We start from the raw sequence: 15,400 nt of genomic DNA, 5'->3' as shown, positions 1-15,400 counted from the left end.
AAGAGGGAACTTATCATGCCTTGGGAGGGAACTATGTGAGAGATTTTCTTTTTATTGTATATCCTTGTATATTGGTTGAATTTTTTTTTTACCATGTGCATTTACCGACTTTTTAATTAAAAAACCTAAGATGGCAATATTCCCTAAACTGATCTACAGATTCAATGTAATCCCTATCAGAATCCCAGCTGACTTCATTGTAGAAATCAACAAACTGATTCCAAAACTCATATGGGATTGAAAAAATGCAGAATAGCTAAAACAATCCTGAGAAAAAAGAATAGATGATTTACACTTACCGATTTCAAAACTTACTACAAATCGATGATAATCAAGAGATTGTGGTACAAGCACAGGACAGACATACAGATCAACAGAATAAAACTGAGAGTCCAGAATGAACCCTGTATCAACTGATTTTCAATAAAAATGACAAAAGCATTCAATGAGGAAAGAAAAGTAGTCTCAAGAAATGGTGCAAAGAAACTGGACAGCCACATGCAGAAGAACTAAATTGGACCCTTATGTCATGCTATATATAAAAATTAACTCAAAATGGATCAAGTTCTTAAATGTAAAAGCAAAAATATAAAACTCTGAGAAGAAAATATAGGAACCAATTTTCATAAAGTAGGTTTTTGCAAAGGATTTTTAGACATGAATCCAAAAGCATAAGCAGAAAATAAGAAAAAAAACCTGACTTCATCAAAATTAAAAAAAAAAAACTTCAATGTTTCAACAGACACCATCAAGAAATGAAAAACAAAATAAATGAAAAACAAACTCACAAAGGGATAGAAAATATTTGTAAATCATCTGACAAGACACTTATATCTGTACTATATAAAGAACTACTATAACGGAATATTAAAAAGATTCAACAAATTAAAAATTGGGCAAAAGGTCTGAAAATTGGTGCATTTCTCTAAAAATGCACCAATGGCCAATAAGCACACAAAAAGATGCTCAACATCATTAGTCATCAGGGAAATATGCAAGAATCCCAGAGTGAGGTGCCACTTCACACCTACCTGGGTATATAGAATCAGAAAGTCAGAAAACAACAAGTGTTGGTGAGGATATAAAATCATACAATGCTGATAAGAATGGAAACTGGTGCAGCTGCTTTGTAAAATAGTCTGGCAGTTCCTCAAATGACTAAACATAAATTTACCACTGACCCAGGAATTTCACTCATTTCATTTCCTAGATATACACACAAGAGAAATGAAAACACAAGCTCACACTGAAACTTGTAAATAAGTGTTTATCACACCATTATCCATAACAGCTAAAAAGTGTGAAAATTCTCACTGAGATGATGAAAATTTTCTAAAATTGACAACTTTATTCCCACAAATTTGGTAATCTAGATGAAATGGACCAATTGCTTGGAAGACACAATCTGCCAAAACTCACAAAAAAAGAAACGTAGAACCTGAATACACCTATACCTATAAAAGAAATTAAATGAATATTTAATGACCTTCCAAAACAGAAAGCCAGGTCCAGATGGGTTCACTGGTGATTTAAGGAAGAAATTTTATCAATTTTTATAATCTCTTTGAGAAGACAGAAGCAGAAAGAATACTTCCTAACTTATTCTGGGGCCAACAATAACCTAAAACCAAAAGCAGACAAAGATATTACAAGAAAAGAACTAGAAAGCACTATATCTCATGAACATACATGCAAAATTCCTCAACAAAATATGAGCAAATTTAATATTAAAAAGTATTTTTTAAATTATACACTGTGACTAAGTGGTATTTAACCCAGGAATTTAAGTCTAGTTCAACATTCAAAAATCAATGTAATGCTTCACGTCAATAGGCTAAAAACCAAAAAAAATATGTGACATGGGCAGCCTGGGTGGCTCAGCAGTTTAGTGCTGCCTTTGGCTCAGGGCGTGATCCTGGGGTCCTGGGATCGAGTCCCACCATCAGGCTCCCTGCTTGGAATCTGCTTCTCCCTCTGCTGTCTCTGCCTCTCTCTCTTTGTCTCTCATGAATAAATAAAACCTTTTAAAAAAAAATGTGACAACTGCCAACGCTCCTTTATGATAAAAATTCTCAGTAAACGAGGAATAGAGGGGAACTTTCTCAACTTACCGAGAAGTATCTACAAAAACTCTACAACTCACATCATATTTAATGGTGAGACTCTTGAACCCTTTCCCTAAGATGAAGTATGAGGTAAGGATGCCCCTCTCACCACTCCTGAACATCATACTGAAATGTCCTTGATACTGCAATTCAGTAAGGAAATGATACTAAAAGTACACAAATTGGGAAGGAAGACATAAAATAGCTTTTGTTCACAGATGGCATGATCATAGGCAGAAAATCCATAAGATGGGACAAGCAAAACCTCCTGAAACTAGTAAGTGATTATATAGTAAGGTTGCAGGATACAAGGTTCATATATAAAAGTATACTGCTTTCCTTTATATCGATAAGTAGAATCTAAAATTAAAAACACAATAGTAATTACATTAGCATCCCCCCCCCAATGAAATGCTTATATATAAATATGACAAAATATATATAAGAACTCTATAAGGACAATTACAAAACTATGATGAATGAAATCAAAGAATTAAATAAATGGAGAAATACTCCATAAAAGGTCTCAATATTGTCACGAAGTCCCTTCTTCCCTACTTGATATATTCAATGCAATCCCAATCAAAATCCCAGCAAGTAATTTGGGGATAGCGATAAACTGATTCTAAAGTTTATATAAAGCAGCCAAAGATTCAAAATAGCAAATGCAATATTGATGGAGAAGAACAAAGTGGGAGGATTGACACTATGCAACTTGAAGACTTACTTACTATAAAGCCACTGTAATTGAGACAGTAAAAAACTGACAAAAAAAAATAAAACAAAGAGCACATAAAAGACTACCTAAATACAGTCAACTCATCTTTGACAAAGGAACAAAGGCAATAAATACAGTGGAATAAAGAAGGTCTTTTCCACAAATGGTGCTGAAATATCAGGAGATCCACATGCAAAAAAGAATAGATTTATTCATAATTGCCAAAACTTGCAAGCAGCCAACATACCCTTTAGTAGGGTGAATAGATAAATTGTAGTACATCCAGACAATAGATTATTCAGTGCTAAAAAAAATGAGCTATCAAGTCATGAAAAGCATGGAGGACACTTAAATGCATACTACACGGTGAAAGAACCCAATCTGGACGATTCTAATTACATGACATTCTGGAAAAGGCAAAACTATGGAGATGAGAAAAAGATTAATGGCTTCCAGAGTGGGCTGATAAAGGGGATAATAGGATAAACAGACTGATCACAGATTTTTATGGCAGTGAAAACACTTTGTATGATTATTACAATGGTGAATAAGTTGTCCAAACCCATAGAATATACTACACCAAGAGTGAAGTCCAACATAGCTATGATTTGGGATGTGATGATGTGTCAATGTAGGTTCATTCTTGGGAAAAAAATATACCATTCAGGTAAGTGATGTTTATAAATGAAGAGGCTATGGATGTGTGGGGGCAGAGGATATATGGGAAATATCTCAATTTCATTGTATAGCTAAAACTACTCTAAAAACATTAAGTCTTTAAAAATTGTTTTGGGGCAGCCCGGGTGGCTCAGCAGTTTAGCGCCACCTTCAGCCCAGGGTGTGATCCTGGAGACCCAGGATCGAGTCCCATGTCAGGCTCCCTGCATAGAGCCTGCTTCTCCCTCTGCCTGTGTCTCTGCCTCTCTCTCTCTCTGTCTTTCATTAATAAATAAAATATTTTAAAAAATTGTTTTTATTATTTCGCTATGACTTCTAACTGATTCATATCAGAATAATTAATAAAAATTAATTTCTGGAGGAGAAAGCATACCTGGAAAAGAAATGAAACACCCTGATTAGCAGGAAATAAGAGTCTTAGAAAATTGTTAATTTATTTGAAGACCACGGTTGTAAATGGAAATTGCTGAAGTATACAATCATTAATTTAACATATACTGACTGGCAATATGGTGTTAAGCTAGGCTGTGCATAACCAGAGTTGTGAGCTAAATTAACATTTGCTATAGGTTAGCCACTAAGTTGTAGACTGTGTTATACAGCAATACATTAGTATAGCTGACTTTTTAAATATACTCGTGTATCCTACAATGACACACATAAAATAAAAATTGGGATATAGCACAATTTTATTGAGGCATTAAAAATTAAATGTACAGTATCAGTTTCTCTTTTGATGCATATTCATGCTAAATTAACATATCCTGAAAAATGTGTTTTATCTTTATTCTTGTCAGAACTTAGCAAAACTATGTATGAAGCAAGTATTCAAATAATTGTTAATATGCCTCCTAGTCAACAGAATTAATATACTATACCATATCATAAAAGTCAAGTTTTGCTCTTTTTTCAAAGTTAAAGCACTGGGATGTTTATTGAATCTTTTATTTTCCAACTGACATACTATAACACAAATCAAAGAAATTAAAGATAAAGCATTACTGTGAAATTAAGGATTTTTTTATGATTTCAGCATATTTATGGCCTGTATGGATTCAGCATTAAAACCACCTGTCAGGGACCATTTCCTCTAATTTACACTCACAATACATGTAAATTTATATACTATTAGCTTTCGCCATCTTTCATACTATCCTTCAAAATACAGGAAAAAAATAGAAAAGTACCTTTAATCTTGCTTCGCAGATATTTTAGGACTTCTTGGGTTCCTTTCTGAAAAGGTGGAAAGAAGACATATATTCATCAAGACATACCTTGCAGTTTCATAGATCAAAATGTATGTTTGAATTTCAAATTTAAAAACCAGAACTGAATTCCAAATATGCTTACATTTATAATTTCTCTTCGTATGGTTCTCAAAGGATTCCCTTCTAGCGCCAGAAATTTCAAAGGGAGTTTTCCCAATGAACAGGGTAGACTACAAAAAGATTAAAATGATTTCAGGGTTAACATGAAGAGTTAAGTATAATTCAACTGAATAGCTGAGTATAAAACTAACAACACATGACCAACTATATATCTTATAATAGTGTCAAAGAGAGTCCAAGAAACATAGGCCATAAGTATTTCCTTTTCAGATAAATGCTGAACATGTAAAAGAAAAAAGAGATCTGTTTTGAAACTGTCATACTGTGATTGCTAAAAAAAAAAGTGTGAGCTACAAAACATTTGCTAAATAAAAATTGTAAAAAGTAAATTTGAATAAATCAGTGATTCAAGACAGCCATATTCAAGGATACTAAACATTCTGATTTTCTTCAAGTAACCAAATGAAATTCTTCCCTAATAATCTATTATTTCCCACTTACAAAACCATTCGTACCCACAAAAACTGTACTCACCCCACAATCACCAATTTATATTTTTAATGAGATTATAATCAAATTGATCCTGCTCTTAATCTTTCAGTAGCTCCTCATTTCTTCATGAAGGAAAACTGACTCTTCAGAGGCATTTTAAGGACTTATTCCACATGGCCTCAACTTACCTTTCAAGCCCTAATTCCTCACCATCTCCCTAAATGTCCCCTACTAAACAGGTTAACTCAATTCCTTGCAGTTCTCTAAATATACCCCTACAATTTCCTGAACTTTCAAAGTTTTCTTCATGCTTAAGTTTTGTCCCACCAAGTGAATCACTGTGACACCTTATGTGTGCACTTAAAAATCACAGTCATCCCTGAAAGATCATATGGTGGATTAGAGCAAGGCAGGATCCTGAAAGTGAGTGTGCTCTTAAATTTTATGCTATAAGAACTTAACTTGCCTCACCCTAGTCCCAGTCCCATCCAGCAGCTAAGAATGTTTGTTCTTCTACAAAGGCTGCCAACTCCTTTCAATAAATTGCTGATTCCTATGTTTCCTTTAAGCCCTCAAAGCATTTTATATCTCTTCCATGGCTTCACATTCATTTAATGAATTCAACAAATATTTATCAAGCACTTTCTATCTACCCAGACACTGATCTAGGAGTCAGAGCTAGAGCAGTGAACATAAAAATCCTGACTTCTCAGTTTCTGTTCTGAGTGAATCAGAGTAACTTATAAATATACCTGATTCTATCAGTACTTTAAGCTTGCTGCCAAGGATCAAATCTAACCATTCTTTGTAGGTCTGCATATGATACTTGTCCAATAAATATTTAGTGAATTTAGAAAAAAAAGATCTCTACATTTTTGCAAATATTTATTTATTAATATTAACTAATGAATTATAAGCAAATGCAGGCATGATTTCTTATTCATTTGATCTTTAAACTTACCTACTAATATCATTGTTGCTTAGGTCAAGCCTTTCCAAAGACTGTAGTAGTGTAATTTCATCTGGAACAGATCTTAACTTATTATCCCGCAGGTCTAGCACAAGGATAGAATTCAGATGCTTAAGATGTTCTGGCCCTAATATTTCAATCTGGTTTTCACCTACATGTAATTCCTACAAAACCAAAGATCAATCATATGTATTTCTGTATTCAATTTTATATTAGATATTAAAAATAAAATTGAAATCTTAATTTCAAATCACTGAAAAACATGGAAAAAACATAAGTTTCTAATTAATTCAGGTACTTAAGCTTGCAATTACAAGTAAGCTATCTTATAGCTAAAAATGTAAAAATAGAACATGTTCAAGGATTTTCTGATAATTAAAAAAAATTAAAGATTTAATCTGCCAGGAAGTTCAAAGTTTACAAACCAAAGCACAGAAATGATTTAGTAATTACATTTATAGAATTAATAAAAATACAAATCCAAGAACCATGCTGATAAAAAATTTAAAGTTTTAAAAACAAGTTGGAATAAGCATAAGAAATTATAATTAGTTTGTTGTTATTCAACATTTTAATTAGTAATCATTTTTTTTAAGGTTTATTTCAGAGAGAGTAAGAGAAAAAGTGCATGAAGGGGTCAGAGGCAGAAGAGAGAATCTCCAGCCAACTCCATGCTCGGCAGGGAGCCCGACATGGGGCTTAATCTCACAACCCTGAGGATCATGACGTGAGCTGAAACCCAGAGTCAGACACTTAACCAACTAAGTCACTTGGGTGCTCCTCATTAGTGATTATTAAATATAGTGATTTCCCATTAACAGAATCTATAATTATCAGATGGATAATTAATCTTCAACTAAATAACTTTCTCAGTTCCTTTTAACACTGCCACCATTCTGTTTAAGAGAAGCCCTTTTAACTCTAATATACAAAAACACATGAAGGAGAACAATGTTAAAAGACAACGTTTATGACAAATTTAAAAGACAATGCTAATGCTATATACTTAAAACAAAAAGAAAGTAATTAACTTTAAACAGACTCGATTATGGTCAAGTAAACAGGAGATGTGGCAACTTAAATTAGATACATATTCCTTCCTAGTACTACGGGTGTCCTACAGTATGGCTCCACCTTACTATGTTAGCCTCATCATCTACTTCTCCAGTTATAAACTACTCCCCAGATGAGATGGACAAACTCCTAAACTTGATGATTTCTTTAAAAAAAAAAAAAAAAAATCAGGCAGCCTGGGTGGCTCGGCGGTGTAGCACCGTCTTCAGCCCAGGGCCTGATCCTGGAGACCTGGGATCGAGTCCCACATCGGGCTCCCTGCATGGAGCCTGCTTCTCCCTCTGCCTGTTTCTCTGCCTCTCTCTCTCTCTCTCTCTCTGTCTCTCTGTGTGTGTCTCTCATGAATAAATAAATAAAACCTTTAAAAAATAAATAAAAATAAAAATACAAAAATCTACTGCTAACAATACCATTAATGTATTTAGTCATTAAAATTCTGAAACATATAGGGAAAACATATAATACATATTCCCAATTTAAAACAAGATTAAAAATTTCATTTTCATAATTAACTTTTGGAAAATATATAGTTATTTAGTAATCAACTAAATATTACCTTTAAATAAAGAAGATGTGGTTTATGTATACAATGGAATATTCCTCAGCCATTAGAAATGACAAATACCCACCATTTGCTACGACGTGGGTGGAACTGGAGGGTATTATGCTGAGTGAAATAAGTCAATCGGAGAAGGACAAACATTATATGTTCTCATTAATTTGGGGAATATAAATAATAGTGAAAGGGAATAGAAGAGAAGGGAGAAGAAGTGGGTAGGAAATATCAGAAAGGGAGACAGAACATAAAGACTCCTAACTCTGGGACACGAACTAGGGGTGATGGTAGGGGAGGAGAGCGGGGGGTGGGGGTGAATGGGTGACAGGCACTGAGGGGGGGCACTTGACGGGATGAGCACTGGGTGTTATTCTGTATGTTGGCAAACTGAACACCAATAAAAAATAAATTTATTATTTAAAAAATAAATAAATAAATAGATAAATATTACCTTTAATAATCTACAAGAAGGAAATTCTGGTAGAAAACGTAATTTATTCCTCCGTAAATAAAGCAATTCTAGTGATTCCATGTTAGCCAATTCAGGAGGTACAGTTTCTAAAAGATTTGAATTACAATCCAAATGCTTTAATCCTACAATACATAGTAAGTGAAAAACAAAAATACTTTAATAAAGAGAAAAATATTGGTCTATAATTATGTATACATTCAAAGAATGTGTACGTCATGAAGAATTACAAACCCATGCTACTATATACTGCTATAAAGAATCCTAGAATAATACTGAAGGAAAAAACATACATTGATTGCTTTTATATTTAATTATAATTAAAGGGAAATGGCATTAAAATGATGTTTAATAGGAACGCCTGGGTGGCTCAGTAGTTGAGCCTCTGCCTTTGGGCATGATCACAGTTTGGGGATCAAGTCCCACACACCAGGCTCCCTGCATGGAGCCTGCTTCTCCCCCTGCCTGTGTCTCTGCCTCTCTCTGTGTCTCTCATAAATAAATAAATAAAATCTTTTCTTTTTTTAAGGATGTTTAATAATAGTCCAAGTTATCTTTGTAATGGTAAAAAACAAAACACTCTAGTACTCTGTTAAGGTATTCTAAAAATATAAACTACACACTATGATATTATTTTCCTCAGGATTATATATCTTTTATTTCTTTAAGATTGATTTATTGATTTACAGAGCGGCAGGGGCAGAGAGAAAGGGAGAGAGAGAATCTCACGCAGACTCTGTGCTGAACACAGAGCCCCACACGGGGCTTGATCTCCCAACCCTGATATTCTAAGGTGAAATCAGGAGTCAGCCGTTTAACCGACTGAACCACCCAGGCACCCCTATAATAATTATACACCTTTAAAAAGAAAAAGCTTCAGGTAAAGACATAAGCATGCATGCATACAAACTGTATGAATGGATGTCAAGTAACTAGCTAGTATTAGACACAAGTATTTAAACTAAGCAAGTTGACTTTCTGTCAAAAAGCCTTGGATTTCCATATATGTCCTATGTTTCCATTTATCCATACTGTCTTCTCTCTCCCTCCTGGTCTTCATTTCTTTTCCTATTTTTGCTTAAATTACATCCTTTCTCTAACATCTCAGCTAACACTATGGACAAGAATGCATACTATAGCTCGAGAAGGATGTTCTTACTTGCAACATCTCTCTTACCTCCTGGATTTTTCTTTCTTAAAAGGCATATAAGAAAACAAAAATGGAAAAAAGTAAAGGTCTTCTTTCCCTTAAGCATTTCATAAGCAGCTTTCTCCCTAATCCACGTCTCAGATTCTTCCACTTATAATGGCTATCACATATTTTCCGCAATTCACTCTCAATCCTCTAGTTTGAATAGGTGATATGCATTTTACAATTTTTGCTGTACTTGAGCCTACAAATTTTAATATAATGCAAGTCTAAGTTGATACTGCCTTAGACTGCTTCTTTTAGTATTTAAAGAGGCTACTTGCTTTTCAAAACAAATGTAATAGCACTACTTTCAACAAATGCTATAATAATTTATGTATTATTTGGCTAGAGCATTTTTAAAAATGTCACAATGTGATCCACCCCAAATCCAGGAAATTCTATGAAAAAGAGTTTGTTCAATTTTTTTTTTGAAAAGTTTGTTTTAAAACAGACACCATAGTCTTCACAATTGTTTGCATTTAAGAGTACTGAGAATACAAGCACTGCATAGTGGAAAGAGTAATGGGGATGGAGTAAGAGGATTCAAACCCTTACAGAAATGTTGTGATTCATAACTCAAGCCTTGGCTCTACATTTTATAAGATAATTTATAAGCCTAGGTTTATGAATCTCTAAAATATAAAAAATATACATCTTTCTAACCTAATATAACTTTGTGATGGCAAAACAATATATGTAAAAGCATTTGAGTTAAAAAGAACCACAAAAGTGTTAGATATTGTTCTTGGGGTCTAGTTGTTAAAGGTGAAAAAACACGTATATGCCCTATTAGTGACAGTTTAAAAGTATCACTGTCATGGCTAAAAGGAGAAAGTGTTCGATCATCATTTATATAGAATATTGGAAAAACTGCTATAAATTCAAAGTATTTTTCTACTGATTTCCCTGTTTTCCCATCTCTCAAGATATGTCCAATTTATGAAAAAAAAATCCAAGCTTCTTATATATTAAGATAATGTATTTTATGTTTAGCTCTACTTTTTAGCACCTTTATTGAAAAACAGCAAAGACAAGCAAAGTTTCAATTACTGTTATCCCATGTAAAGGCTCCCCTAAAGTATCAACTCAATTTATGGAAGATTTAACTTACACATTCCTATTACAAATAACAAATGACTATTCATCTAAAGTAAAAAGAGCACAATTTTACAAATTTATCTCAAACTGATCTATAATCAACTATACAAAATCACTCCTGTAACTTCCACAAAAGGGAGGTTTAAAAAAAATGAAGAGGGGTTATACATGATTAGCAGAAAAGACTAGATAAGGTAAACAGTGTACAGCTGACACACAGTATGCTCATCAACCAAGAAATAATGATAGTTTGTCTTTAAAACAAAAGACTCACTATAATGATTCTGCCCTCTACATCAAGAATTCTAAGAGAACTAAGTGTAATTATTTAAAAGGTACTGAAACATACCTTCAATCTTTTTTTATCCCTTAATATTAGTTCTAGAATATGTTCAACACAATGATTCAATGGTAAACTTCAATAAAACCACTATTTTAACCTTAAAAAAAAAAAATGATGGCCATTTTTTTTTTTTTTTGACACCATCTCCTGATGTCTTTCCTTTGGACTACAAGAAGTCTACAAGCTATAACATAACCACCAGGAGAATCACCTATGAGAGGGGAATACCTCTTATTGAATGCTGAATGAATGAATGAATGAAGAGATAACTCTAATCAATATCTCAGGTATACAGTTTTACCATGATTCATAATCATATCTTATTTTCTTCTTTTTGATATGCCAAAATATGCTTTTGATGGTAACTGTTTAGGAAGTTAAGCTAGACAATAATGGTCTGCAAATAATATGACTACCTGCTATTATTTGCTTTACCACCATAAAATTTATTATTTTACTTCCCTGTAACATTGTAATAATTGTAAATATATTACAATTTATTTTTCTAAATATAAGTTGCACCAACTTCACACTTATGTATGTTTTAAAATAGAAAAGATTTACTTTTCATTCCACTTATTTCCACTGGCAAACTCTTCAGTTGATTACTGGAAATGTTGAGTCGCACCAGACTGGAGAGAGAAGAAAAACTAGCAGGAACAGTTGTAAGACGATTGTTGGAAATATCCTTTAGAAAGAGAAAGGATGAATGAATAAATAAGTAAATGATGGATGCCTCAAAGTGATTCCAGGATTTTGAGGAGATTGCAACACAAAGAAAGAATATTTCAGAGGTGATAATCATTTGTAACTCTCAATCACTGACAATTTCAAAAATTGTCTGTCATTTATTACCTCAGTGTTCTATGAGACCACCATATCCCTAATAATGTAGCAGAAAGGAATCAGAAAGAATTGACTTCAGAAATATTTTACAAAAAGGTTTCTTTTTTTAAATAAAGGTTTCTGTTATTATTAAGTCATGCTATATAATGCATTATGTTTTTAATTAAAAATCTATTTGTTCATCCAATATTTTTTTAATATCTGTGAAAAATTAGGCAAACTATGGGTAAACTGTAAAATGAAATGAAAAATATCTTTGCAAGGAAGGAAACTCTTGAAAAAAAATACAGCTGAGAAAATGGACATTTTAATTTTTAAGGAAAAAAATATTCCCTCTTGGTTCTTCTGCTGACCTCAGCAAGTCTGCTTTGACTAAGTCCAGGAGTTTACTCTCTACTACTTTTCTTCATTCAAGTTTGCTTATCGAATGTCTACCAGTTTAAGTTATTGCTTCCGTTTTTTCTTTAAAACATAAACTGTTTTGAGAGAACTTTTTTTTGAAACTTCATTTAAAAGACAATCAGATAATTCTTATGACATCTGAATAAGGTGTAAGTACTCCATTAGCAATCAGCCAACTGTTAAGTAGGGCCAGTTGCAATAGTGAATAAGAAAAAAATGACTTAAGGGAACTTGTTCTCTGAAGACTTTCATCTAGTCTAACATTAAACAGTTGCATTCTGTAACTCTAAATCAATTAAGAAGACAGAAAAAGGTAAAAACGCTAGATCAGCTATTTTTTATAAACAGTTACTATTATAAATGACATCAGTCTACAACAAGAAACAACAATCTATAACTCCGACACGAAACACTAATAATCAACAGACTACAACTAAATAAATATTTTGTAATATCAAATGTTACTGACACTAAATGCAATATAGTGTTCTGGATTGGATCCTGGAACAAAAAAAAAAAAAGATATTAGTGGAAAAACTAGGAAAATCTTAAAATCTATAGTGCAGTTAGTAATACTGTACCAATGTTAATAACTTAGTTTTTCATATGTCCCATGAGTATGTAAAATGTCAAATTATGGGAACTCTCTGTACTCTCTACATTTTTGTAAATCTAAAATTATTTCAAAATAAAAAAGTTAAAAAGTTTTTGACACAGAAAAGATACTAATTCACAAAAATTCTTAAGGTATTTAAAGAACCCTAATCAACAAAATTACTAATAAAGTTAAATATTTAATTATTGCAGTTAGTAAGTTAGATGTAAAACATGTACATTTACATATAAATTAATCAGTATGCTGTCACTTCTTCAATAAATATTTATTTAGTACCATTGCTAAAGTTTTTATATAACTTTAAGAAACAGTACTTGCTTAAATTATTAAATATGCTTATATTTCTAATGTGATATATTGTTCACATTTATGGTTTAATACTGTGTCCTTAAGAACACAATTCTCAACTGAAATATCCTTTCATTATGCAAATGACTATCTGGGAACCCATAAAAAGGAAACAACTGGGAATTGCTATAGTTTATTAGGTTTCCTTGCTAATATAAACACTTTCTTTTTTTATGTATCAATTACTATCTTTTACCATTAAATTTTATAAGAAAACTGATGGCTCCTTCTTTAGCTATTCACTTTATCTACCTATGCCTTTCACTTTCCAAATCTTATGTCCAATCTGATCAGATTGAAATACGACAAAGACAGATATTGAAGGAATGGTTGAGGAGAGTTATATATGTTGATTTCAAACACTAGAGCAGATGAGGGAAATACCAAGGAAGATGTATTTACAGGAAAAAAAAAAAGAGGTAAAAGAATTAATTTTCCCTTTAATGAGAAATAAACTTTAAAGTGACATAAGTAAGTTTTTGAAAATATGTAATAGGGAAAAGAACAAGAATATAAGAGGAAGTAACTATGTGTAGTAGAGATTACATATTGGAACAACTAATCTAATCTAGCTAAAGTCTTTCAGATCGAATATTTTACAATGGAATTTTACTCTTTCAGGGGTATGTGGGAGAAAAAAAGGGATACACTTTGCAGTCAAACTGACTTACGTTAAAATCCTGAATTCCTTATTAGTAACATGGCTTCAGAGAAGGTACTGTGTTTTTTTTTTTTTTTTTAAATAAACCATAGTTCCATATGTGTTCTAGAAGATAAAACTATGTACCTTGCTGTTAGTAAAGAACAAAGCAACGTGCCTATTGTTTTCATTATTCTTAAAATAAATCTGTATTGCTTTGCGGTTATCTCTATTTAGGATATGACATAGAATGAAAATTTTGTGAGGTAAGGTGACATTCTGAAAAATAGGGAAGAAAAGGCAGGACTTAAAGGGAACTGTCTGGACACTCAAAGGACAGGAGAGTTAGGGGGACAATAAAGAAGGAATGGGTATAGAAATGGGAATTCATTTATGCTAAAGACACCTATTTTCTATTTTGCAAAGTCATAAAATCCTCTGGTAACAGTCATCCTTATTACCCCCTTCCATACCCTCTTCTTTTATTAAAACCTAAGGTGAATTTATAAGAAAAAATAGGAAAAATAAATTTACAATTACTGATTGAGCAATCTAACGGAAACATAGTTTCTGATAATCTAGTCATATAATCAGCTGTCCATGTTTTTCATTATTTCAATCATATATACAATTTCTTGGCCTGATGAAAAATCCCATCAGCCCCAACTTATATATAAAAATTCAAAAATCACAACTTACCAAATCTTCTAAATTGAAAAGTTGTTCAAATCCCTCTGGTATACAAGTTAGTTCATTATGCTGGAGATATAAGCCTTTCAGGTTTCTTAGATTTGTAATTTCTTCAGGAAGTATTTGCAGTTTGTTATGGCTATTGATTAATAAAATAAATGCTGAGTAATTTGGTAACAACATAAATATTTGTAAAGGTATTTTTGCTAACTACATGGGCTCATTTTAAAAAATAAAACAGGATAACTAATTTTAAAAACTTATCAAACTTCACATCCAAAAACTGTATCTCATTAAAATTATAGTCATCTAGAGTAATCGAGTTTCAAAGAAAACAAAGAAATAAAGGTTTAAAACCAAATAATTTGTGAACTTCTGATTGCTTCCTTAGAGCCTACTCTTGATTTTATATGTGGAAGGATACACTGGACTCTTTTAATTTTTCATACTGTATCTGAATTTTATTTTGAAGATTTTATTTATTAGAGAGAAAGAAAGTATGTGTGAGCAAAGTGGGTGGGGGGCAGCAGGAAAGGGAGAAGCAGACTCCCCACTGAGCAGGGAGCCTGACACAAGGCTCTATCCCAGGACCCTGAGATCATCACTTGAGCCAGATGCTTAACCGACTGAGCTACCTAGGTGCCCCATATCTGAATTTTAGAATTTTAACAGAGATATGGGCACACATACACTACAGCTTCTACGGGGATTATGTTTTCAAGCTGGCACTCAAGACAAAAATAGCTATTTCTGTTTAAGGGCCTGGCATGTCCAGTTAAATGTAATATGCAAGTTCACTCTTCTTTGTTCTTAGTCTTAAATTTTCAACTTGGTC

At 32.6% G+C, this 15,400-nt stretch overlaps 1 protein-coding gene across 5 annotated transcripts in view; it reads right to left on the bottom strand.

Moving 5' to 3' along the window:
- Window positions 1-15,400, bottom strand: part of LRRC40 (leucine rich repeat containing 40) — a 48,816-nt gene that overhangs the window by 15,833 nt on the left and 17,583 nt on the right. For all 5 annotated transcript variants that reach the window (XM_072754901.1, XM_072754899.1, XM_072754900.1 and 2 more), the window contains 6 exons: window positions 14,575-14,704; window positions 11,588-11,711; window positions 8,373-8,515; window positions 6,283-6,455; window positions 4,852-4,939; window positions 4,689-4,734 (listed from right to left, as the gene is read on the bottom strand). In XM_072754901.1, the coding sequence (XP_072611002.1) occupies window positions 4,689-4,734; window positions 4,852-4,939; window positions 6,283-6,455; window positions 8,373-8,515; window positions 11,588-11,711; window positions 14,575-14,704 (704 nt within the window). The remainder of the gene's footprint in view (window positions 1-4,688; window positions 4,735-4,851; window positions 4,940-6,282; window positions 6,456-8,372; window positions 8,516-11,587; window positions 11,712-14,574; window positions 14,705-15,400) is intronic.

Source organism: Vulpes vulpes, chromosome 3 (genome assembly GCF_048418805.1).
Source record: "Vulpes vulpes isolate BD-2025 chromosome 3, VulVul3, whole genome shotgun sequence".
Lineage (NCBI taxonomy): Eukaryota > Metazoa > Chordata > Mammalia > Carnivora > Canidae > Vulpes > Vulpes vulpes.
The sequence above is the reverse complement of the archived record's forward strand: the minus strand, read 5'-3'. Positions and strand labels throughout refer to the sequence as shown.